This window comes from Cricetulus griseus, chromosome 4, assembly GCF_003668045.3.
Source record: "Cricetulus griseus strain 17A/GY chromosome 4, alternate assembly CriGri-PICRH-1.0, whole genome shotgun sequence".
NCBI lineage: Eukaryota > Metazoa > Chordata > Mammalia > Rodentia > Cricetidae > Cricetulus > Cricetulus griseus.
The window spans coordinates 84,707,915-84,735,117 of NC_048597.1; the positions used below are offsets into that span (position 1 = coordinate 84,707,915).

Sequence of the window (27,203 nt, forward strand, 5' to 3'; positions counted from 1 at the left end):
GTCTCTACTTCCTAAGATACAAAACAAATTTAATTTCCCTCAACTGTTATTTTGAAAAATTTTAAATATACAGGAAAAAAAATCCCTTACTTCTCCTCAAAATTCACTGGATGCCACTAGTACCACTCTAGCTCCTTACTTCTCTCCACACACACTTGTGAGAGAGAACCGGCTGCAGATAACATGATACCCACACAGTCGTGAGCATGCATCTCCTGAGAACAAAGACATATTCATGTTTTTCACTATTACTAGGAAGTACAATAGCAGTGCCTAAGAAGTATGTGAAATACGGTTTAAGGTGCAATGTCTCCGTTAGCCTGGGCCTCACGGCTTCTAACCCACCGCATCCTACAATCACACATTATCTCATCATTGTCTCCCATTAAAATCGCGCCCCATGAGTTTGTTTCTATTAGTTTTATCCTTCATGGCACAATTCTTCCCCCAATTCATAACACCAAAACACTTCCATGAACGTCTGAAGAGGTCTGTTTACAGAACCTGATGGCAGATTCTAAAATGTGCATCAATATGGAAAGAACCAAGAACAACAGAGATGTTCTAGAAGAACAGCAAGGTGGGAAGAATGGCTGTTAACAATTTATAATATGGCCTGCAAAACAACTGGGTGCTGTCAGTGGGACACTCTGTGGATGCAAACATGTCAGTGGACAGAAACTGGAGTGGGGTAGACTCTAGACTTCAGGTTATAACAGATGGTTCAGGTAAAGAGGAAATGTAAACCTATCCTCAGGGAAAATGAGATGCAGTTTCCCCTTATTCTATACACAAAAATCAATGCCAATATATCACAAGTAAAATAAATGTAAAATTATATGCATTTTAGAAAATGACTAGGAAAATAGCTAATGATCTTAGGAAGAATTTTCTAGATACATATTTTTAAAGAGGAGTACTGGGCCAGAGAGATGGCTCAACAGGTAAACTGCTTGCCATGATATCATCAGGATCTGAGATTGGATTCCTAGCACAGTCATCAAAATCTGGGCATGGCTGCGTGAGCCTGTGATCCCTGTGCTGGAAGGGAGGACCAGGGAAGCTGAAGGAAGGAGGCAGAACTGAGGATCCTGAAGGAAGAAGGCAGAACCGGGGATGCTGAAGACAGGAGGCAGAACCAGGGGTCCTGAAGGAAGGAGGCAGAACCAGGGATGCTGAAGGAAGGAGGCAGAACCAGGGATGCTGAAGGCTCTTTGACCAGCCAGTCTACTCAGTCAATGAACTCCAGGTTGTGAGAGACCGTGTCTCAAAAATTAAGGAGGAGTGGCAGAGGAAGACACCCAACACCGACCTCTGACCTCCAGAGGCACATGCACAGCACTTACACACATGTCGGCATACATGTGGCACACACACACACACACACACACACACACACACACACACACACACACACACACACACACAAACACACACACCAGAATGAAGGAAAAGCTAGCCATGCAGATAACACCTGAACTAGGGACTCCTATTATCACAAGAACCACGTCCCCAAACATTCTTATGATGAAGTTCTAACTCCAAGTCCTTTGGAATGTGACTGCACTTGGTGACAGAGGCTTTTAAAAAGATGAGATCACATGAATCTGTCCTAACCCAATATAACCGATGTTATTATTAAAAAGATTAGGACACAGACATATTCAGGAGGAAGGCCAAGTGTTGACACCAAAGGAAGATGGCATCAAGCAGTCAAAGAGAGGGGCCTCAGAGTGAAAGATGTCTACACAGCCTGATTCTAAGGATCAAAACCCTGTCTCCTCACTTGCTCAGGTGACTAAGCAGTATTAACTCTGGGGGAAACACAGCTGGGTCTACACCAGTCATGACTTCCCCAGAGAGCCTTGCTGGAGAGCACCTGTGCCACTGTGTGGCTGGTGCCAGTGGCTTCAGCTCCTCTCCTAGAGTCTTGACAGTCACTTTGGAAGGAAATGTTGTCTTCCCCTGGGTCCACAGATGCCCATGACCAGAACAGGATGAGAAGGCCTGGTATCTTTGCCTTCATCCTGTGTCTGTCCTCCTGGCTGCCTTATCCTCTGGGAAGATTCCACTTGCCCTGCACATGGACAGGCTGATTATTAGAAAACTATTTTCTCCAGAACTAAAACTCAGCATTAATCTGATGGAGATGTGCCTAGTCTCTCATCCCCTTCAAGGTAAAGTCACCTATTAGCCATGCTGCCCATCACAGGAATGAGGGAAGGTGGTATCTGTGCTCCTGGAGGACCTCCGCCTGTGCCCAGAAGGATTGTGGATGGTCCTCACCCTTTCATCACTCCTTCCCTGCACCCAGATCCATCTCTCTGTGGTGGAGAAGCAGCTGCACGCAAAGCTCCCTCTTCTCCATTCTTCCATGGCTAATAACACTTCTCTCTATCTCCCCAAACTCACATCTGGGAGAGCTCCACATGGACCACACCTGGGTTCCATTACACCTCCACCTTGGACTTTGTGACTTCCCCGGCTATGAGCAAGTGGATTTCTGTTGTTAAATGCAGCTAGGCTTTGGTGTCTGCAACAGCACCCCTAAAAAACAACTGAACACAGTAGAGCACCAACTACATGGCACCATGAAGGAGCTACATCCATATGTGGTAACACGGAGTCTCTAAAACACACTGAGCGAAGGCAGCAAGATGAACAGACACAGTTTTGTGACTGAATCTATATAAAATTTCAAAAGAAATAAAACTGTTTGGAAATATATTAAGTAACAAAATTACAAGGAAAAACAATAAATGACTTCTATAAAAGGAATGGCAGTGGTTAGCAGTGGCTCAGGAAGGGGGTGTGCTGGAGGGGACGCTCTGTGGGGCTGCTGAGTTCTGAGGAGGACCTGTTTCTTTCCTAGAAGCAGTGGCAAGAGTATTTGACTTGCCAATACTTGAATAAGCTGAGAATGCTAGCAAACAATTCTGCCCTGGGTTGTGGTTCACGCACACATAGCAGAAGAGACAAGACAGCAAGAGCAGCTACGGTGGAAAGATAATAGGCATGCATTTTTTTTGAAGTTTCCAGAAAAGAAGAAAAGAGAGGTCACAACTTGAGGATAGTCACCTCCAGATATAGTGTTCTGGAGATGAAAATGAGCCTTGAGGCCTTTGGGACAAACATGTTCAAGTCACCAATTCAGAGCTGGGATATGTGTGACAGTGCACGAAGACCGAGTCTCTAAGGGAAGTCACTTCAGCTACTGCTGTAGGTAAGATCATTTCAGAGCCCAACCAGCAATTAAGCACTACTGTATGCAAAAGAAATCCTTTTAAGCCTCGGTTATCAAAAGTGGCAGAATAGAGAGTGACAGCCAGGAAAGCTGACAGGAAGCAAGGCCCGTGAGCTGAAATTCTACCAATTAATTATGTCACATAGCCTGGAGGCCAAGTCACAAGAGTGATCAAGTAATACATTATAAAATACAGTTTCAAAATTCAGAGGCAAGGCTTGCCTTTCTAGCCACAGAGAAATAACTGCTATCAGACAAGCCCTCCTCTGGTAATCATCTATACACTTAGACAAAATCATGAGGCCAACTATTTTCATGTATGGGTGTTTGCCTGCCTGTGCGGCCGTGCACCTTGTGTATGTAGTGCCTGAATAGCCAGAAGATGGCACTGGATCCCCTGGGACTTGAGTTACAAATGTTTGTGACCCACCATGTTGGTGCTGGAATCAAACCTGGGTCCTCTCAAAATGAAGTCAGTGCCTAGACCACTGGCCATCTTTCCAGCCCCAGGAATTTCAGGATGGGTTTTTCTGAGTTTTGCCTGAGTACCTGCAGGAACACACTTTATAGGAAGGCAATACCCAGACTCCCTACAATATAGAGCATATGACATAAATCACTGGATATATTAATAAACAGAAAATGCAAAGAAAGCAAGAAAATTGAAAAAAAGAAACAGGTGGTCAAGAAGTTACAATGGGCTAACAAAGTGAGAAGTGGCAGTCTGTTTCTGAGAAAACAGTAAATTAAAGTTTAGAGGTGTAAAATAACATCTTAGTCCCACAGTTTCTGTGATTCCAAATCTGAAAGCAGTTTTTCTAGAAAGTTCTGGCTGGGGGGTCTGAGCTAGCTAATTTATTTGTTCAACTAGTGCCCAAATCTTACGTTCAACTTTATTCTGGAGCTCAATATTTAAATTGGTGGACTTTGAGAACAGCAGACCACCTGCCCACAACGTGGCTGGGCCTCACCTGATCATTTGAAGGTCTATATAGCTTAAAACATTGGCCTCTCCCAGGAAAGGAATCTGGAGGCTGACAGCTTTCTGGCTTAACTGCCTGTGACATCAGCTCTTCCTGGGTCTCTACCATGGCAGCTCACCCTGCACACTGTGGACTACGTGAGCCACACCCTGAAGTTATTCCATCCATCACTACCTCTCCTCTTCCTCTCGGTCTTCTCTCTCCCTCCATGACCCAACACACAGACAGAGAGATGAACTCTATAGGTTCTTTTTTTTTTTGAAAACCCTAACAGAGGATGCCCTAGTTTCTTTCTTTTGCTGTGATAAAATATTCCAACTAAAAGTAACTTATCAGAAGAACAGGCTTATTTGGCTCACACTTCCAGGTCACAGTCCATCACTGCAGAAAGTCAGAGCAGGAACTCAAGTAGGAACCTGAAGGCAGGACCTCTTACTTACTCCACGAAGTATTATGTTCAACCAGCAAACTCACAGCCAAGGACATACAACAGAAACATGGAAGGATGCTTCTTGATGGCTCACAGACTCACACTTGGCTAGCTTTTTTATATTGCCCAGGTCCAACTGCATAAGGATGGGACTACCCACAGTAGACTGGGCCCCCCTACATCAACTAATAATCAAGACAATTCCCCATGGACATGCTCACTGGCCAATCTGATGTAGGCAACCCATTAAGACTCCTTTCTCAGGTGACTCTAGACTGTGTCAAGTTGAAAGTTAAAGCTAACTAGGACAGAAGGGATCTCATTAGATTGTACTACAGTCCTAGACCAGTCAATCTAGAAGCAACTCATTCCCATGACTGGCAAGATGGTGGCTATTAGTATAAGTCTTCAGTTCCCATGTGGGCTTCCCCATGGTTGCCAGAGGAACTCATGTCATGGCTGCTGGCCCTCAAGGGACAAAATAAGGCAGAAAATATTCTTTTTCTGACCTAGGTTTAGACCTTAGCATCGTTTCTGCCACACTCTATTACCACCCAACCAATGTCGGGAAGAATTCTGAGAAATAAAGGGAAGGAAGAGACAAAAGTGAATGAGACAATGATGAAGAATCCCAGCAAAATAACAGAAACTATTTAAAAACTGGAAATGAAAGATTTGCAAAGCAGACCTAAAATGAAAATTCACAGGAAAAGAGACTGCAGAGGAAATGCTCGGTAAACAAATGTAGAAGGAGCCTATCAGGAAAAGGGTTAGAAGAAACAAATAGCACCCCAGTGATGGTTGCAGTAGGACCAAGATGTCCAACACACATGCAGAACAAAGAAAAAAGGAAACCCCACATTACAGCCAACTACTAAAATACAAAGTGCACCATCTTAAAAACAACAAGCAAGTCAGTGACCAGCCTGTTGCTATAGCCAAACATGTATCACCAATGTCACTTCTCAGCATTGATGCAGGAGAAACTAGAGCATCTGCCACACAACCAACCAACCATCAATGCTCATAGCAGCCTCATTCACAATGGCCTTAAACTAGGAATGGTCTAATATCAACCACTGGGAATGGAGAAAGTCTGTGATATGTCCACACAATGAAACAAACAATGAAATATCAGCCCAGGTGGGAGAAGGAAGGCAGACTGGGAAGGGCTCCAGAAGCCTCTTTAGGAAGAAAGGGTGGACTTGCTTCTTGGTATATGGTCTCATGGTGGTACACAGCTGCCATAGCTCAGCATCTGATGTGAATAAAGTTTATTGTGTCTAAGTCATTCCTCAGTAAAACTGATTTTTAAAACAAAGAATTAACCAGGGAGGAAAAGATACCCCTCAACATACAAGGGGACAATGACATGAATGACAACTGACATCACATAAGAACAGGCTCAGAGTAGCCCAGCAGCACAGGGAATAAGAGGCCCTAGATGCTCTTCCTCCTGATCTGGGGAGACAATGTCTTAACCTCACCAAAGCTCAGAACCATCTAGCAAGCCACAGCGTGAACTTTGTGGAAATGGGTGAGAAAAGCCGCCTGGCTCTGCAGTTAGTTCTTCCCCCTAGCTAACGGCTCCTAGGTTAAGGAGGAAAAGGCCAGCTTGGAGCTTCCCTTGGGAGGGAATGAGAAGAGGGAGGCATGTGCCCCACATTCCAGCTTCCATAGCACTGCCAAAGGACTTGACTCCGCTGGCTCAGGCTTCAAGCATAAAGGAAGAAGAATCGGTACCCCTTGGCCTGAGAGCCACCAGGAACAGAACTCGGCAGCTGCTGCAGCCCCAGAACCTATGGCACCTTGAATAAAAGCTTGCACAGCTCCACAGGGCTGGACATAGTGTCCCCTGGGAGGAAAGAGAAGAGTGGAGCATGTGTCTGTGTCCGGCATCCAGGAAAACTGTCCGGGGCACTGATTTCCAGCTCACAAGACTGTTTTGCAGGGAGGGTTTACTCTTTTGAGTTTCACTTTCTCCTTTTCTGAAAGCAGAAACAGAGGACCTAGTTGAGGCCTTTCTTCTTTCTTAGGTGCAAATGTTAACATCTGTGACTATTTTACGCACACTGACTCCCATGGTTACACTGATCCAGAGGTGTTACACAATGAAGAACACTTAGGGAGATTTTACTTTCACTTAGTTGCTTCATTTTCCTTCTGTCTATAAGAGCTGTTGTGGTGACTCCTTCATTCCTAATACTGGCAATTTATCTCTGTTGTTCTTCATTATTTCTCTAGAGATTTGTCAATATTAACATAATGAACAAATGTTTGCCTTGTTAATATTCTATTTCATATCTCACATTTTTCTAATTTATTTCCTCTACACATTTAAACTAATTTCTGTTTCAAAGTCTAACATAGTATCTACTCAAGCCTTTTTCAAGGTATGCATTTACAGACCTTAAAACACTATGTTGGCTTCATATCACAATATTTAGGGTGACATATTTTTCCTACCAAAACACTATTTTCAATTTTTCCAATTTTCTTTGACCCTTCTGTTATTCAGAGCTAACTTGTTTAGTAGTAAAATATTGGGGATAATCTAAATACCTTATTGCTAGTTCCTAATTCAATCCCATTACTATCCGGAATATACTCTGCAAGATGCCAGTTTCTAAGATTTTTATTAAATTGAGAAAAGTCCTCTCAGCAAATGGTACTAGAACTGAATATACTCATGGAAAAAATAAAAGCCCACCCCACAATTCAAGAGAATCACAGGGCTAAATATAGCTTCTAAAAGTAAACAGAAGAAAGCTTTACAGCCTAGGGGTAAGCAGATATTTTCTAAGATACAGGAAGCCCTATTAATAAAAAACAAAACAAAAAAACCTTTAAAAAAAGGTCTTCACAAATTAAAATACTCTGGCTACCAAGAAAGAACATTAAGAAAATTGAAAACTAAACCACAAATTGGAAGGAAAAAAATTATAAAAATGTAAGTAAAGAGAATTTATATAAAGCATTAATAAAACATTAACTGTTATAAAATGAGGGACACAGTACATAAGTTCACAAAAAGGTGGTCAAGATATAAGTCATCAGAGGAACCAGATTAACCACAATGAGATGCCATTTCACATCAACAAGAGCAAATAAAACGGAAACACTGCCAACAGCAGCTATAGGCAAGGTTGCAGACTGCCCTTCCCATTTATTGATGGTGACAGTGACAATACAACATGTACAACCACTCAGGAAGACAGTTTGAGTATTCCTTATAAAGTTAAGTACAGCTGCCTTGTTAGAAGTGAGCAAAGCATCAGTCTTATAAAGTTAAACACACAGCTCCCCTGACTGACTAACATATCCCATTCATACTACCCAAAGACCTAAAACAGTCATCCACAAAAATATGTATAAGGCTTAAAGCTCTACTCATAATAGCCAAAAACTAGAAGCAATTCCTGTGCCCATCAGAGGGGACTCAACACACAGCAGCATCGTCACATGGACAAGAAATCACTGATAAGCACACTCATACATGCAAATCTCAAAGACTTCTGCAGGACGAGAGTCACTAGACACTGACTGTATGCTGTCACCATACTGTTTACACAATGCTTCGCAAGAGAGAAAACTGGCCTGTGGTGATGGAGGACCAGGCAAATCGCTTATGCAATAGCCATTTAGATGAACTGCTGGGACATCCTTTCTAGGATACTACACTGATTGAACATGATGACACATTTCAGAGAACCAATCATAACACACTTGAGATATACACTTCTCAACGACATATATATTTATCTCAAAGGAAAAGATAAAAATAAGAAATAGGAAACTTCAACATTCAAGAGAAAATCACTTTTGAAAGTCCCCAAGACAACTTTTTTAATATTTAAATTAGGGTTAATGGAATCCAATTTTAGAAGTAAGAACTGGAGTGCTACCAAACTTACCAGCACAAGTACTGCTCTAAGACTAAGGGTTTCTCTGAAATGCAAAGGACTTCACAAGGGCTTTGTTTCTGTCACTCAGATCGTCCCCCTAATGCCACAGAGCTCTTCAAACAAAGTGACAGTGAGACAGAGATTTAAATAAATAGAAAAGGGTTAACAGGAAATGACAGAAAGTTCCAGATCCAGTAAAAGGAAGCATCATACCTGTCGGTAGAGGGATGTAGATCCTTTTTTCTAGTCTCCTTCGAAGAGCTTCATCAATGTCCCACGGGAAGTTAGTGGCAGCCAGAACCATCACCATCTTGGACGGATCGTCATTTTCTAAGGCTCCTCCGACTCCTAGACACAGGGAGCAGGGAACAGGCTATCAATGTTTTGTGATGTCCACTTCAGTCCTTTCCCTCAGCCAGCCTCTCTAAGTGTGAGCCACAGCCCTCAAGTGATGCACCTTCACCATCTCTGTGACCTTGATGGAGTGGCAAAACCAGACATCAACACAGAACAAAACAAAGGGGCTAAAGAATTTGACAACCTAGGGCAGGGCTCTTCCAATCTGTATTTAAGAAAATAGTGCATATTGCTTCTGAAAATTCAGGCTGGGGTCCACTTAGTTCTTTAATGTTTTCACTATAAATTACCTCCCCCCACCTTAGTTTTGGGTTTAATTTAGTTGGCTTTCTCAAGAAGAGAGAACAGCTGACACAGAACAACCAAGGATCTGTGTGCATTGTCTGCTTCTTCACAATTAAACTCATAGGATTAAAAACTATCCAGGCATGGCAGTACACACTTTTAATCCCAGCACTTGGGAGGCCAGCCTAGTCTATGCATTGAGTTCAAGAACAGCAAGATCTACAAAATAAAGAGAACCTAACTCAAAAACAAAACAATAAAAACAACAACAAAACCTTTGAGAGTGTACAGTTGGCTCTGGGCAATACATAGTGAAATATTATTCATACATATGTTCACAAATGTGACAATTTACCAAAGTAGTATATTTTGAGCAACCCAGTTCAGCATGCATAATAAATAAGTCATTACTAAATGTCTTTTTAAATAGTTCTCGTGAGGAATAAACCTCTCCAGCTAGTAAGCAGCCATGATACTGTCCAATGAAATCCTGCTGGCTGGATGTTTATTCAGTGATGCACTGACCCTAATTTTAAACACCTCATTTTCTGCTATGCTTTTCTCCTAAGTAAAATGTGGTCCTTCTGTTCATATATATGCAAGAGCTGAAATGGTACACTAACTGAGGGACAGGTCACCTAGCACACAGTGCCATTGTTGGTCTCTCAATGCCTGATATTGTGTACCACGTGATACGAAGTACCCATCCTCAGTGTAGTGCTTTGAATAAAAATAGACCCCATAGACTGCAATGCTTGAATGTATGGTCCCCAGTTAATGGAACTTTTTGAGAAGGATTAGGAGGTGTGGCCTTGCTAAAGGAGGTGTGCCACTAGAGGTGGGCTTTGAGATTTCAAAAGCCCAGCCCAGGCAGGGTCTACCTCTCCTCTCCTTTCCTCTCCTTTCCTTTCCTCTCCTCTCCTCTCCCTCTCTCCTGCTCTCTCTCCCTCTCTCCCTCTCCCCCTCTCCTCTCCTCTCCTCTCCCTCTCCTCTCCTTCTCTTCTCTCTTTCTTCTCCTCCTCTCTCTCTCTCTCTCTTTCCTCCCTCCCTCCCTCCCTCTCTCTGTCTGTGTCTGTCTGTCTGTCTGTCTGTCTGTCTGTCTGTCTGTCTGTCTCTGTGCCTGCAACTTGCAAATCAGATGTGAGCTCAAGCTGTTTCTCCAGCACTATTCCTGCCAGGTTCTAATCCCCACCCCCCCACACACACACCCATGATGATAATGACTAACCCTCTGAAACTGTAAACAAGCCCCCAGCCAAATGCTTTCTTCTGTAAGTTGCCTTGGTAGTGATGTCTCTTCACAGCAATAGAACAGTAACTAAGACACTGATTCCACAGCTGGTGGGTAATCAGAAACAGCACTTGCTGGGTATTTTAGACACATTTCCATCTTTTCCTATGGATTGCTTAAACTGCCTGCTGTCTACCACACAACTACCAGACTGAGTTGTGTCTAAAGAAGTGCTGAGCCCCTAACTCTTCCTCATGGCTCTCCAAATCCTTTTCCTCTTTGTCTGGACAATTCCAGCCATGCATCAAAGCCCCTCTGCCTCCGTGCTGCACCTCCCACCCTGACCACTGCCACTCCTACACCCAGAGTTTCTTTCTGCTGCAGAGGAACCACTGTGCAACTTTTGGTCAGCTGTCAGCCTCAGGTGTAGCCGATGGTCTTAAAGGTTTTGGTCTCAAGACCTCTAATGCTCTTAAAAATCCCTGGAACTCTTAAGAGCTATCACTGTGTGAGGTATGTCTATCAGTATTTACCATTAGAAACCAAAACACAGAAAGGCTGGGCTGTTGGCTTAGTGGTGCTCGCCTATCAGACACAAGGCTCCAAGTTCTAGCCCCAGCACCATAAGTAGATAGATAGATAGATAGATAGATAGATAGATAGATAGATAGGTAGGTAGGTAGGCAGGTAGTTAGTTCAAAGTACCAACTTGTTGTAAAAATAAGACTTCATGACTCATCAAATTAAAATAAATAACATATTTTATGAAAAACAAGCACAGTTTTCAAAAACTCTCAAGTCTTAGAAGACTTTTTGTTTTGTTTTTCAAGACAGGGTCTCTCTGTGTATCCCTGGCTATCTAGGAACTCACTCTGTAGACCAGGGTAGAACTCAGAGATCTGCCTGCCTCTGCCTCCTGAGTGCTGGGATTAAACACATGGGCCACCAACTATTACCTGGCCTAGAAGACTTTTAAAATGACACTATGTCTGAGTAAATAAGAGAAGAGCAGCATTCTCCCATCTGCCTCTGCTCTCCATCCTTTGCAGGTTTTGTAGACCCTGGGAAGCTCTACTACATACTTGTGAGAGAATTAAAGCAAAACCAGTAAGTGTGCCTTGATATTAGTATTGAAACTGTGTAGCCCTTGTAGAGCCCTCAGGTGGTCTGAAGGCCCAGGGACTTCCAGTCACACCTTCAGAGCCTTGGCTCTACCAGCAAACTCCTTGGTGGCCAGCGTAGTCCTTTGCTCCATAACCTAGAACCTGAGCTGGTGTGTGGTTCGCTGTGAGTATTCAATGAGTACTTTAGATGCATGAACAAGTGGGTGATGAGCAAGTGACTAAAAAGAAGTCACAGCTGCCTCCTGACCCACTCATTCAGAACTTACAAATCGTGAGTACAGACATGGCTGAAAGGGAGCGACCTTGGGAACAGTCTTTAAATGTCAGTTACCGTCCATCTGGACCAGGAGCTCAGACTTGACTCTGCGGCTTGCTTCATGTTCGTCAGACGTTCCTCTTCGACTGCAGATAGAATCTATCTCATCAATGAAGATTGTGGTGGGGGCATAGAACCTAGCCTTGGTAAAAACATTTAAAGTAATCATTCAATGATCTCATAAAGCACTCGATTTTTTAGGTAGCTTTTTCATTCTAGAACAGTGGCAAATGAAAGCTATAATTTTTGTCTATTAAAGTGGTACCACTATCTTGTTATCAACAATAACTTTAGGAAAAAGCAATCCAAAAATAAAACTTATGTGGTTGGTGATTTTGAGCGAAAGATTTACAGAGATTCATTTTTATTTTTTCTACTTTTTATTTATTATTATTTTGAGACAGATCTCACTATGTAGCCCTGACTGCCATGAACTAGGTATGTAGACCAATCTGGCCTCAAACTCAAGTGATCCACCTGTCTCCCTCCATAGAGGGAAAAAAAACCTTATTGGAAGTAACTTTAAATCAATAAGTCAATATCTAATGACAGATCCACCTCTGGCTGTTTTTTAAAAGTCTTCTGTCCCATCAGTGCACTAGACATCCAAAATGCCAATCAACCTCACTGGACAGTGTGCCAAAGGGCCTATTTTCATCTCATCAAGAAAGAGATGTTGAAGACACACCAAGTATCCTACAAAATCCACTATCACTAATGTGTCCACAGCTAGTCGGATATACCCACACTGCTCTTTCAGAAAACCTCAAGGAATACAGACCTGGATATGAGGAACCACAGGCCCAGACAGACAAACAGCACTTGGAAACCCAAACACCGCACACTTACCATTTCAAACAACAGACGGACCAACTTCTCAGATTCGCCTCTGTACTTAGAAGTCAGTGTAGAAGAGGAGACATTGAAAAAGGTTGTCCCACATTCAGTGGCAACCGCTTTAGCTAGCATAGTCTTCCCAGTCCCTGGAGGTCCAACCATCAGCACACCCTGAAAACCCAAGGATGAATTAGGCAACATACTAGATTTAAATGTTTTCTAGAAACGATCATCAACTGGTAATGCTGGTGTACATGAGGCTCCCCATTAAAATATAAACTCTATTGCCACTGTGAGATCTGTGCATTTAGCAAGAGCAACAAGAAAATGATGAAAGCCATTTCTCCAGGTGTTTCAGGTCACAAGTGGCCAGAGATAAGCTCATAAAAGACCGGCTGAACAGATACTGTGACTCACGCCTGTACTCCCCACACATGGGCAGTATATAGAGAGTGTTCAGAGTTGGAGGCTAGTTTGGACTCCAGAGGAGACCCTGCCTGATAAAACAAAAGATAAGGAGGAAAAGAGGAGAGGAGGAGAAAACAAAAGCATTGGCAGCAAAGAGCCCTCTTGTGCATTTAGAAAGAACCTTTCTTGATCCCAAGGGAAGACAATCCTGTAATTCTGTGGACTTCTTAGAGTAACCCTTCTGGGGCTGGGAAGATGACTCAGTGGTAAAGAGAATGTCCTACTCTTGCGGAGGACCTGAGCTCAGTTCCCAGCATCTCACAACCACCTTTATCTCTAGCTCCAGGGGATCCAACACCCTCTTCTGGCTTTGGGGGTGCCTGCACTCACATGCACATACCTGTACATAGACACAAAACACATAATTTGCTTAACTTTTTCTTTACAGAAAGAGACATCCAAAAGTTCTTAAAATTAGGCTCTAGCTCAGCACTTGAAACATGTGACTTGGAAGATGGCAGTCACTGCTCTAAGCCCATCTCTCTTGCTGTGTGGTTGCAGCACATCTCAACCCCAAATTCACACCCAGGTGTGGAGGTGACTGGGAGCCCAATCTACTGATGGTATGAACACACAGACCCACAGCAGCACTGCCCTTCAGTTATGCAAGCATCCCCACTTCAAGGCTGTCAGACATGCTCACCTTCCATGGCCTTCTAATCCCTTTAAAAAAGTCAGGCATCCACATGGGAAGGACAACAGCTTCCCGGAGCAACTTCTTAGCTTCCTCCAGATCTGCTATGTCATCCCTTTGAAAGAACAGTTGCATGTGTGTTTACTTAGGGGACACCTCTGATTTATGGTCAAAGCTAATTACATTACATGTGTTTGCTTACAAAGTTATTCTTATATTAAGATGGTATTCTAATTCTTAATATAAAAAATAACCAGTGAAAACATACTGGGCTATTAATTAGAACACTTTATGCAGTTAGCAAACGTTGTCAGCATGTCAACAACAGATTAACATGTAAAGTTTCCTTTGCTAGAGTATGACAGAACGAAGGTGTCATCAGGAGATGGGGAGAAGATTCAAAGCAACAGGCCCTTGTGATGTTTTCTCTACTATAATTCAAGACTCTCACCAGTGAATGCTAGGGTTCCTAGACACAATGTCCCTCTCCAAGGCTTCCACCAGATCCTTATCGTACCCAGCACCATCAAATTTGGGGATTTCACCATCACTTGCACCATCTTGCATATTTTTCCTTCCCTGGAGTTATGAATAAAAAAGTTATGGTCAGTAACAAAGTAACTTTAATTGATATTATTATGTTTTCAACATATAATGTACCTGTGTGTATATGTATGTATGTGTATGTGTACATGTGCATGTGTGTCCATGTGTTCATGTGTCTGTGTGTGCACAGAGCAGGGACCAGGGATGAAATCCAGAGCCTATACATTCTGGGAGAGCACTCTAGTACTGAGCTACATTCTCAGGCCAGAGTAATCTCTTTAAAAATATTTTCTTATGAAGGGAGTGATGGTACACACCTTTAATTCCAGCACTCGGAAGGCAGATGCAGGTGGATCTCTGTGAGTTTGAGGCCAGCCTGGTCTACAGAGTGAGTTCCAGGACAGCCAGAGCTATTACACAGAGAAATCCTGTCTCAAAAAAATTTTTTTCTTACTATTTAAAGTAATATCTTCGGGTTGCTTAGATGCCATCCTGCCCTATGTAATTCATCAGAAGTAGATCAACTGGTCAAACATATGTGACCGTCCTCACATCTACATTCTCAGGGGATAGCTGCAGGTAGGACTTCGCTGACCCTTCCTAGATCAGCAGTCTAGAGAAGCCTGCCTCTGACTCACTGGACAAAAAGGATTTGCCTCTCTGCTAGAAGATGGTCAACCAATGTTCGAGAAGAAGATTAATTACTGAACACTTGCCGCATGATAGAGCAACCCACACAGTATCTCATTTGATGTAGCAGCCCAGCACCACAGACTGCTTTTCATTCTCTATGGATAAGGAAAAGGGGCTCAGAAAAGCCAAGGGGCTAAACACTTCTCGGCCTCTTAACTACTTAAGTGCAAAGTCTAAGGAAGACTCGACTCAACAGCAAAGGTTGGGGCAGAAAAATGTCTTCCTAAAGCAACACCTTTCCATGGCTCTCCCATCTCACAACTGACTGAGTTGCTTACCATCTCAGTGCCATATGGCAGAACTAACAGATCAAAGGCTCCAGACAAGATGACCCTTGACACTGTTCCCTTGACACTGCTGGTCACCACTCAGGACTCAATGGTCTCCTTCAGACAGCTCTCTGGGCCACATCACAGAATTGCTCATCATGGCAGCACACACTGTTATAACAGCCAAAACCCCCTCTCATTTCTCCCACCTCTTCCTTCTGCTCATACCTTTCTCACTCACTGCCCAGAGAACCTTTTCAATCATAGCATTAAGACCTAAGGAAATGTTTGATCTATCCTAAGTTCTTTTACTAATAGTGTGCTTTAAAAAAAGGGAATTCTAAGCTATTGCTATATTCAGTCAGTGCTGAGAAGGTGAATGTGGAAATGCTCTGATTTCTCAGCGTTTTCAACCACAGAACTGCTTTAATGAGTAGAGCCATGCCCCTTCCCAGAGCATCGGCCCCTTTCCGTCTGATCTAAAAGTAAAAGGTAAAGGGTCACGATGAGGAGACAACAGAACATGATGGACTTCTCAGATTCTACTTCATAGATAAACAGAGAGGCACAGTCAGTACCAAAAGGGAATCAAATGGCTCCTTTGGCAGAAGTTCTGGCTCTCTGAGCCACTAGGTAAACGGCCAAGCAGTGTTCTGGTGACCCAATCACAAAGATTTACTCACTTGGGCAGTATAGCAGTTGCACTGGGATGAATGCTTAGGAATATCCTTCCAGTTCAAATGGCATGTATTAAAATTGACTCTTTTGAAATGAGCAAACCTCTGGCATACTGACACCACAAACAACCTCAACAAATTGAAAACAAGCTCTGCCTCAGATCACATTTTACGACATGGCTAGGCCAAGGCTACAAGCCACATTCAAGCCAATCCCTGGGAACTCTGTGATCATTTTAGAGTAGTCTAGAAACAAAGCAGCAACAGGCGTCAACAGAAACCAACCTAGCTGGCTCCTACAAGCCTTCACAAACCTTTGTAATTTGAGACTTGCCAAATTAAAATTAAGTTCAAGTTTGACTTTCACATGAATGTCCACATGACAGGGAGACTTGACACACACCAAGAGGAAGTGAATGCCCAGTCTCTGTCTCAAAGAAACAAGAATCCTGAGATTCTAAGAAAGTTACTGTGAGCAGTGTAGTTTCAGGGCAGGGGTGAAGATGCGTGGTGTTGCCCTCACTGAGCATCTAGGCGGGTGGAGGACGGGGGAGCCAAGTCATCAATGTGACTAAATGAAGAGGCTGGAGAAATGGGCAGCAGTGAATCTGTCTTTTATAAAACGAGCATGGACTACCATAACGTGACCCGACTTTCAGACGACCCTACCTGCCATGGTAGGGAATAACACTGGGGTGGAGGAGAGGAACCACAGAAGTAAGCCTTTCACTATAGGGGAGGAAAAGGGATGGGAGTCACTGAAGGACTGGCCCAGCACATTCCCACAGAGAGGACCTCTCCCAGCGAGGACCAAGTCAAATCAAGATGGTGAAGTGAAACAAAGGAAAAGCTAGTGAAGCCAAATGAAACCATCAGCAAATGGGCAACAACTGTCCTTATAGCAAACATAAATTAGAACAGGGGTAGGCAATATAAATACCACATGCCTGGGTAGGAGCAGACATTAACTGCACTGCTTTAATGAAATGGACGGTTTTCAAGCAATAAAACTGAGACTATCACTTGGGATGCTGTGACTTATACATAACACTAGGCTGGAATGTCACAGGGTGATCTCAGACTCTTAGCTTTGTGCACTCATCGATAAGGTCAGAATTACCAAGGATGTGACAGGGTGGAGGCTGGCATATAGTGTTTTTCATTAAAGCAAAATACTTAGCTTCTTATTACTAATTCCTAAATTATTCAAATCAAGACAGTTTCCTTAAGGATCTTTTATGAGTAATGCCTAGTCATTCTATCTGAAGAAAATGAGGCTCTAAGTGATGAATCAAGTATTTATAGCTTGCAGTCAATGATTGATACAGCTTGTCCCCAAATGTAAATAGCACTTGCATTTGCATTTGTAGCTTCTCACACTGTGGGACTAAAGTGATTGAGATCACTGTTGAATGAACTATGCGGAGGACAGATGACCAGATGATAAATGGCTCACACATCATGACCTATGGAGGAGGAGGCCAGCAAACCTGTGCCACATAAGCTGAGGAGATAGTACAAGAGCAATGCCACCCACCAGCTGCTCTGTCACTGCAGAGGAAGAGCCAGGGCCAGCATGAGGCAACAGGAGAAGTGGGTTTCAGATCAGCACAGGATTTTCTAACAATGGGTCCTGTTCAGCAAAGACACCGACTTTCTTATTAGGCAGTGAATGATGTACAGTCACAAGAACGACCTGGCTGAATTGTAGATGGCTGTGGTTTGTTCTGTAATCTCATTGCTTCTCCCTTGTCCAACTCACTCTTCTCTACTGCCTAGCTTCAATGGCCAAAAACAAGTGCAAAATTTCTTGACCGTTTCAGATTTCTTTCCTTCTTTCCTTTTTTTCTTTCCCTCACTCTTTCTCTTGGTGCTGGGGATCAAACCCATGGCCTTATATATGCTGGGCAAGCACTCTTAGCACAGAACTACATGGAAGCCAGAGACATCAGCTCCTCCTGGAGCTGCAGTTACCCAACTCTGGTCCTCTAGGAGAGCAGTATGTGCTCTTAACCACTGTGTCATCTCTCAGCCCCAAATATCTTCTGTAAAATACGAATCTTGTATAATCTTTTCCACGTCGTTATTGGTCTCCCACTGTCATGTTAGCTTAGCAGTGAGCATTTGCTCTGCTCTCTGTTAGTGTCCTGGGAACTTGGCATGTATCCACACACTCATTCTAAAAGAAGTGTGAAGAAGGTATTCTTTCTTCCATCTCACAGATGAGAAAGCTGAAAAACGAAATCAGTAGCCTGTCTAAGCATGAACAGCAGCCTCGTTTCTCTAGCTACAGGCCATGCTTGCAGTCACTTTGTTCACAGGGCAAACTGCTGCACATAGGGGCTGCTCCCAGGTGGCAGCAGAAGTAAACACAGGAAATGTTAGACAAGCGCCCCAAACTGCAGCCCACCATTGTCCTACTGTTCTACAAAGTAAAGCAGGCAGATTAATGCAAAATGACACTTACTGATTTGGGTGCAGTGCCCTGCACTGTCCTATCAAGACACTACAATCGTAACAACAAATCCACAGCAAGTTGTAAGCTTGCCCATATGGATGTTCTTTACATGATATGCATGAGCTCGTTTAGTGTGCCAGGCTCAATTCTAGGCAGAGAATACAGCAATGAAGCAAACAGACAGAGACCTCTGCCCTCATGAGGCTTAGAGGACACAGTCAAACACAATGAAGTATTTAGGGTTAGAACATCAACGCAGAAGTGTCAAGTGGTTGTGTTCACAAGCATCAAGAACAGAGGCAGACAGAAGTACCACAAGCCATGGCTGAGCGCAGTCAAAGAGGTAACAGTAGTCAAGCCATCCCAGGCTTATAAACGCTGGTGGAAGGACACCAGCTGTTAATCTTAAGTGGGAAGGAAGGGAAAGGTTTTGAGCAGAGAACATGATGTGAGCTGTGTCCCGGGCTGCTGGGGGCAAACATACCAGAAGCAATGGCTTCCCTGAGTTCTGGCTTACACTTTCTATAGTGTACAGAATGGCTAGCATGAGTAGTAGTTTTTTGTTTGTTTTTGTTTTTGTTTTTGTTTTTTGTTTGTTTGTTTGTTTTTTGTTTTTTTGAGACAACGTTTCTCTGTGGCTTTGGAGGCTGTCCTGGAACTAGCTCTTGTAGACCAGACTGTCGACAAATAATAAATGGGACCTCCTGAAACTGAGAAGCTTCTGTAAGGCAAAGGACACAGTCAACAAGAATGGGAAAAGATACTCACCAACCTCACATCTGACAGAGGGCTGATTTCCAAAATATACAAAGAACGAAAGAAGCTAGTCACCAAAACAACAAATAATCCAATTAAAAAGTGGGGTACAGAACTAAAAGACAATTCTCAATAGAGGATTGACTGACTGAAAGAAACTTAAGAAAGTGCTCAACATCCTTAGCCATCAGGGAAATGCAAATCAAAACAACTCTGAGATACTATCTTACTCCTGTCAGAATGGCTAAAATCAAAAACACCAAAGATAGTTTATGCTGGAGAGGATGTGAAGAAAGGGGAATACTCCTCCATTGCTGGTGGGAGTGCAAACTTGTACAGCCACTTTGGAAATCAGTATGGTGGTTTCTCAGGAAAATGGGAATCAGTCTACAATAAGATCCAGCAATTCCACTCTTAGGCATATACCCAAAAGAAGCACATTCATACCACAAGGACATCTGTTCAACTATGTTCATAACAGCATTATTTGTAATAGCCAGAACCTGGAAGCAACCTAGATGTCTCTCAACTGAAGAATGGATAGAGAAAATGTGGTACATTTACACAATTGGAGTACTACTCAGAAGAAAAACAAACAAACAAAAAAACAAACAAACAAAAACAAAACAAAACAATGGAATCTTGAAATCCTAAGGCAAATGGATGGAACTACAAGAAACCATCCTGAGTGAGGTAACCCAGTCACAAAAAGACAAACATGGTATGTACTCACTCATATATGGATTTTAGACATAGAGCAAAGGATTACCAGCCTACAATCCACATTGCCAGAGAAGGAGGAACCTAAGAGAGACATATATGGTCCCCCAGAAATGGGGAAAGGGACAAGATCTCCTGAGCAAATTGGGAGCATGGAGGGAGGGGAGAGGGAATTACGAGAAAAAGAAGGGGAGAAGAGGAGGGGAGAGGAGGACATGAGTGAGCAGAAAGGTTGAGTCAGGTGAAGAACAGAAGAGAGCAAGAAAAGAGATACCTTAACAGAGGGAGCCATTGTAGGTTTACAGAGAAACCAGGCACTAGGGAAATGTCCAGAGATCTACAAGGATGACCCCAACTAACAATCTAAGCAATAGTGGAGAGACTACCTTAAATGTCCTTCTCCAATAATGAGATTGATGACTACCTTACCTGCCATCCTAGAGCCTTCATCCAGTAGCTGATGGAAGCAGAAGCAGACACCCACAGCTAAGCACTGAGCACTGAACTCCAGGAATCCAGTTGCAGAGAGGGAGGAGTGATGAGGAAAGGGGTCAAGACCAGGCTAGAGAAACCCACAGAAACAGCTGACCTGAACAAGGGGGAGCTCATGGATCCCAGACTGATAGCTGGGAAAACAGCATAGAACCAACCCAGACCCCCTGAAGGTGGGTGTCAGTTGGGAGGCCTGGGCAATCTATGGGGCCCCTGGTAGTGGATCAGTATTTATCCCTAGTATACGAATGGACTTTGAGAGCCCATTCCACATAGAGGGATACTCTCTAGACACATGGGGGAGGACCTAGGCCCTGCTCCAAATGATATGACAGACTTTGTAGATTCCCCCCATGGAAGGCCTCCCCTCCCTGGGGAGCAGAAAGGGGATGGGATGGGGGTTGGTGGGGGGCAGGGGAGGAGGAGAGGGAGGGAGAACTGGGAATAACATGTAAAACAAGTTTGTTTCTAATTTAAATTTTCTAGAAAAAGATTTCCCATTCAATTTTCCCGTTTATAAAATACCACTTTTAAACAAGAGCTCACAAACCCTTGAAACTGGCAAAACTTTAGCTCAACAAGAATATACAAATTCTAAAATCAAGAGGATGAAGAATGCTTGCTGAGCAAGGCTGAAGACAGTAAAGAAACTCACCAAGGGAAACACAGTGATGAGACACACCCCTCCCTCATCCTGAGAGCGCATCTCTCACAGACTAAGAGGACAATAAATGGGAAAAATAAACCAATGTGGATTTTAAAAAGGTAGTGGCAACTCCTACATATGTGCAATTCAGCCACAGCTATAGAAGTAAAAATGTTGCAAGATTACAAAAATGAAAACCCACAAGACTACATATTAGCTGACATGAGACTGAAAAAAATGTACAGATGGTTTAATGTCCAAAGGCCAGAATAAGACAGTTCTTAAAACACATCACTGGCCAAAATATAGCCAATACACATATGAAACAGTTTTCAGTCCCCTAAATTATAAAGTATTTATACAACACACCTTCAAGAGAATGCTGACAACGGTGTGGAGACCTGCAACTCCCATTCTGCCAGTGTCAGTGCAAACTGCTAACACCCAGTTGCAAAACTACTGGATGTGACCTCCCAGTGTCTAACTTACACATCTCCTATGAGCCCACCATTCCAAGTGGCTCATACAGTGTGTACTCACTAAAAATGGATACATATACACAAAGAAGGAAAAAAAAAACATACCCAAAGTGACACTATTTAACAGCTCCACACTAGACAACCCGAAAATCCACTAACGAGGCGCCAGATTTAATTGAATGTAACAGTATATAACTATGAGAATAATTTACAGTGCCTGCAAAAAGGTGGACAAATCTCACAAGCATACATTAATCAGAGAAAGAAAAGAATGAGAGAGAGAGAGAGAGAGAGAGAGAGAGAGAGAGAGAGAGAGAGAGAAAGGTAAAAACAAAAATCCAATTCACAAGAACAGGTGGCTGCAAACAAGGTGCTCCTAGCGGGGCATCATAAGACAGAATGCTGGTCACTCTGGGGGAGAGGGGAGTGGCAGAGACTTCGAGAGAGCAGGACCATGGTATCTGACTTCTGAGGTACCAGTGTTCTCTCTTGACCTAGGATGGACACATTTATGACAAGAAAGCTACAAGGGTTAACTACAAACACTGTTCCTTTTTGGCTTATGATAGAGAATTTTCAGCTTTCAAGAACTTCATAAGTCAATTGTGAAACATACTTAATACTAAAAACCAAACCTCACCAACAGCTTCAATTATGTGTGTATGTATGTATGTATGTATGTATGTATGTATGTATGTATATGAAAAAAGTAATATTTAAATCTCCTCATTTCCTGATTATCACTGTCTGTGCTCTAGAGGCTTCTTAATTCCATTATGCCCGCATGCTGAAAACACTGCAGAGTAGGGAATTACCATCTCATGTAGACAAGGTTGAGTGAGAAGCTGACCCTGTCATAATGGAATCAAGTATACCACAGAGCTCAGGTGGTGTAAGTGCTGTAAGCTCAGGCTCATTTTGTTGCTGGTGACTATCTACACTGTTAAAGGTGACAGTTAAAATGTCACTGTGGACTCAACTTAAAAGTATGCCATTGCAGGCTTGGGGGATGGCTCAGAGAGTGTAACACAGACAAAAGCAAGAAGACCTGAATGTGGATTCCCAGCACAGGGGAAAAGCTGAAAATGGCAATGTGCACTTGTCATCCCAGTGAGAGGCAGAGGCAAGACGACCCCAGAGCTTGCTGGCCAGTCAACTAGAGCTTAGAGTCAACAAAAAACCCTCTGTAGCACAGGGTTTCTTTTGGATCACCATCCAGCACACAAATAATGACATGGAGACTTATTATTAGTTATGAATGTCCAGCCTTAGCTTATGTTTGTTCCACTAGCTCTTATAACTTAACCTGTTTCGCTTCATCTATGTTTTGGTTCAGGGCTTTTTACCTTTCTTTCATTCTGTACGTCCTACTCCATGTCTGGTTGGCTGGCACCTGCCCCCTTTTCTCCCTCATTCTCCTCTTGTTTCTTCTTCTCATTCCTAGATTCCTTCTCCTATTTATTCTCTCTGCCAGCCATCCCTGCCTATCCCTCTACTGCCTAGCTAGCTATTGGCCATTCAGCTTTTTATTAGACCACTCAGGTCCCTTAGGCAGGCAAAGCAGCACATCTTTACTTTCTTTGTTTTGTTTTTGTTTTTGTTTTTCGAGACAGGGTTTCTCTGTGTAACCGCTCTAGCTGTCATGGAACTCACTCTGTAGACCAGGATGGCATCAAACTCACAGAGATCCACCTGCCTCTGGGACTAGTGCTGGGATTAAAGGCGTGCACCACCACCGCCCGGCCTGTAACACATCTTTACATAGATAAATTAATAGTCCACACAACCCTCCCTCAAAAGTTAAAGTAGAGAATGACAAAGACACCTGGTGTCAACCTCTCACCTCCACACACATATGCACTGGTGTCCACATGCATAGGCACACATACCTAGACAAATACACACACATATATGCATACACCATACACACACACACACACACACACACACACACACACACACACACACACACACGCACACACACATACACATATGCCATTTCTGTTGTTTTTACATTATTTGAAAATTATTCTGTCTGTCAATGTTGCATAAGTCATGGGTGAATGAATAAAATTCCAAGATGTTTTATTCTTCATGGCTTTACTACCATCTTACTAATGAAAACAAATTATCAACCAACATTCACTTCTATACTGCATTCCTCCATCAATGCAATCACAAGTCAAACAGAGATATGAGAGTGGGCCTAAATCAGTAAAAGCTTTCTATGAAGTCTCTAAGGAATATTGGACAACCATCATTTCTAAATTATGGGCATATAGCTGCATATCCTTATGTTGATTGTATCTGTAATGGACTCACATGTGAATGTATATGTGCATAAGTTATATGTGAACATACATTTTTCCAGAAAAGTCATTCTTACACACCCGTCAGCACCCATGTAAGATGATCATTCATAAAATAACTCAGTTATGACTTATGCACTCTCTTACGTCACTGTTCACTTGTGCAGTCAGCAGGCATCAACAGAATATTCCAGTCTTGTTTCCCACACCTCTTCATTCCTATGTCTTGAAGCTAACCACAAGAAGGAAAGCATTCACCATGGCCATTTGCTATACATGATGTGATGAGGCAAAGCATTTTAGGCTGAATAACTGAGCAGTGAGTTCAGTGGGTGTAACTTGCCCTCTATGCAGAATCACATGTAGTCAGAATAATGGGATCATGCAGGACACTGCTCGTTAACCACAAATTAGTTAAGCCAACAAGGCTAGCCTAACACATTTGAGAACTGGCATTTTCTGAATTAAACTTATTTTTATTGTAATATAAAAACACTCCTTCCACTCGCTCATATTTACTTTCAGTATATCCTTTCTAAATTAAAAAAAAAGCATTTGTTATTTCTACATAACTCTCTGATCCTCAAGTATTGTTAAGACTATAACTCACAGTCAATTAACTCTTGGTGAAAATGACCAGTGTTCCTCTATCTTGTGACTAAAGATACATATCCTTTTAAATAGAATTCAAGTTAATATAGGGCAACTTACATTTCTCAGCATACTTCTATGTTGACTGTAAACTTAAATGAAAAATAGTACATTCAATTTTCCATTGGCTATAATCTAAACACATGGATTCCTCTAAATGTCACATCAAAACCCACCCACCCCCACCCAGTACACTGCCATTAAGAGGTGTGGCTCTGTAGATGTCTTCACTAGACCCTGCCTGAGGTTCCATATTCATAAAATGACCTGGCATTTTAGGATAGCATCCCAAGCAGACCAAGACACCTGGTACATTCAAATAATGACAACAGCATGGCTTAGCTGTCTCTGTCAGCAAGGAGAAATAGCCACATGTCAGTCACGGGATCTTTTAAGACAAAGTCTCACTATGTAGCCTGACAGCACCAAACTCATGACCATCATCCAGTCTCAGCCTCCTGGTGTTGGCATTCTAGCCAAGTACACTTCATTAGTTAATATTTATGACTAACACAAAGCACATACCTAATACAAATGTACTAAATAAATTAAGGTACACACTGCCATTCAGACAATCCTGCAGCCCTCAGGATTATAAAGAAACATGGCCTCAACAACAAATCATTATGCAAAATGACTGGTGCTTATTTTAAAAACAGCCCTTTAGCCAGGCAGTAGAGGTGCACACCTTTAGTGCCAGCACTCGGGAGGCAGAGGCAGGCGGATTTCCGTGAGTTTGAGATCAGCCTGGTCTACAAGAGCTAGTTCCAGGACAGCCTCCAAAGCCACAGAGAAACCCTATCTCAAAAAAAATTAAAAAAATAAAAATAAAAATAAAAACAGCACTTTGAGTTTAGACTAGTCTGAAGCCTAGCAGAAGTTTAAAAAGAAGTGGAAAAAGATGTAATCTCTCACAAAATTTAACAGAATTTTTGTTTACAAAAAGTATTTTCTTATGACAGAAAAGTTAAAGGTAATTTTTAAAAAAAAGAAACACTTTGACACTGCTCACGATTTAGAACTCAGGTGTAGTCATGACCCTCTGAAGCCCAGTCCCCCATATCTTCACGTGTGAACAGGAGGTGGGGCTATGCTGGTAGATGGGATTGACTACACCAGCACACAGCTTCAAAAGGGTCAGAGGCAATAACCAAGTTCATTGTGCTCAGGGAATACTGTTTCTACTGCTGCATGTGCTGTTCCATCACTCAATTCTGCACACAAAGATAAAAGGCAAATACACTAGCAATCCTTGACAAGACTATTATAATTCCTTTACCTTTTGAGCCATTTTGTGGGCCCAAAATAAATTCCTCTTATCCTCCTTTTTATACCTATGAAGCTAAGTGTCTGGAATACAGAAGGCCTTCAGAATTCTATACACAAAGTAATAAATATACTAGATTATGAGAATACACAAACGTTATATCACTAATTTTGTTTTGTTTATTTTGTGGCAGGGTCTCAATTTACTATGTAGACCAGGCTGGCCTTGAACTCATAGAGATCTGCCTGCCTCTGCCTCCCAAGTGCTGGGATTAAAGGCATGTACCACCACACTGAGCTTAAAATTGGGATCTTAATGGGGAAGCAGGTAGGAACCAATACAATGGAATAAAAAGCAAATAAACTCTGGTCCCTTTACCTACTCATTACAAGTGAGCTTTAAACAGCTTTGTCATAAAGCACCTCATCGGGCCAGTAGGCCAGACTACTTACCATGTAGGAGCTCCTATAACTACATGTTTATATACTTACTTAACTAAATATTTTCAAGATAATTACTATCTTTATCATAGGCAATACAGTCTGATGTTTCTGAACCATTTTATTTTATTTTTTCAAGCCTGTTGCAACACACCAACCAAATGTTTTTAAAAGGAGTGTATAATACCCATAATGATCCTTCCATTTTCATTTCCAAATCACCTTAGTCTAGGGAACTAGTCTCTACTAAATTTTGAATGACTATGATAATCAGATCAGAGATAACTACACCTTTCAAGCTACTGTGACATTTCCATGTTTGTTTTTTAGTAGTACTTCCTTTTGTTTCTGTGGTGACTCATATATCTCTTCTACCTCCTTAACAACCGCAGAAATAAGAAAGCCTGATTTTCCAGTGATAGTCTGAGAACTTAGCATGTCAGTGACGGGGTAAGACTCAGACAGTTATTCAGAAACACTACAAATGAAAAGCCATTCATAACCTCCAGGGGAACATGCTTGACATTCAGCAACTGTTACTTGGTTGCCTTGTCCTCAGTTTAAAAGTGACACTTAAAACCCAAGATTTGCAGGCGTTGGTGGTGCACTCCTTTAATCCCAGCACTCGGGAGGCAGAGGCAGGCAGATCTCTGTGAGTTCGAGGCCAGCCTGGTCTCCAGAGTGAGTGCCAGGATAGGCTCCAAAGCTACACAGAGAAACCCTGTCTTGAAACCTCCCCCCCCCAAAGAAACCCAAAATTTATTCAGTTGTGGACTTCTTTCCTCAAATCCAATCCAGACTTTAACGGTGTGTGGGGGGGGGGGGTCGTCTTCAGACTCCACCCCTCACTCTGAGAGGACTGGACCTCTCTAAACCTTAGTTTCTTACTCTGAAAAGGGGTGTGGGGCTGTCTCATGAATTATTCATGGATGGTGCCCAAAGCCTCCCAGTAACCTGGCTGTTCTTTCCTTCGTGTAATGCTGCTG

The 27,203-nt window shown here is 42.6% G+C and overlaps 1 protein-coding gene across 5 annotated transcripts in view; it reads right to left on the minus strand.

Moving 5' to 3' along the window:
• Nucleotides 1-27,203, minus strand: part of Katnal1 (katanin catalytic subunit A1 like 1) — a 58,943-nt gene that overhangs the window by 8,328 nt on the left and 23,412 nt on the right. For all 5 annotated transcript variants that reach the window (XM_027413713.2, XM_027413712.2, XM_027413714.2 and 2 more), the window contains exons 5-9: nucleotides 14,266-14,393; nucleotides 13,824-13,929; nucleotides 12,725-12,883; nucleotides 11,891-12,017; nucleotides 8,776-8,910 (exon numbers count right to left, since the gene is read on the minus strand). In XM_027413713.2, coding sequence (XP_027269514.1) covers nucleotides 8,776-8,910; nucleotides 11,891-12,017; nucleotides 12,725-12,883; nucleotides 13,824-13,929; nucleotides 14,266-14,393 — 655 coding nt within the window. The remainder of the gene's footprint in view (nucleotides 1-8,775; nucleotides 8,911-11,890; nucleotides 12,018-12,724; nucleotides 12,884-13,823; nucleotides 13,930-14,265; nucleotides 14,394-27,203) is intronic.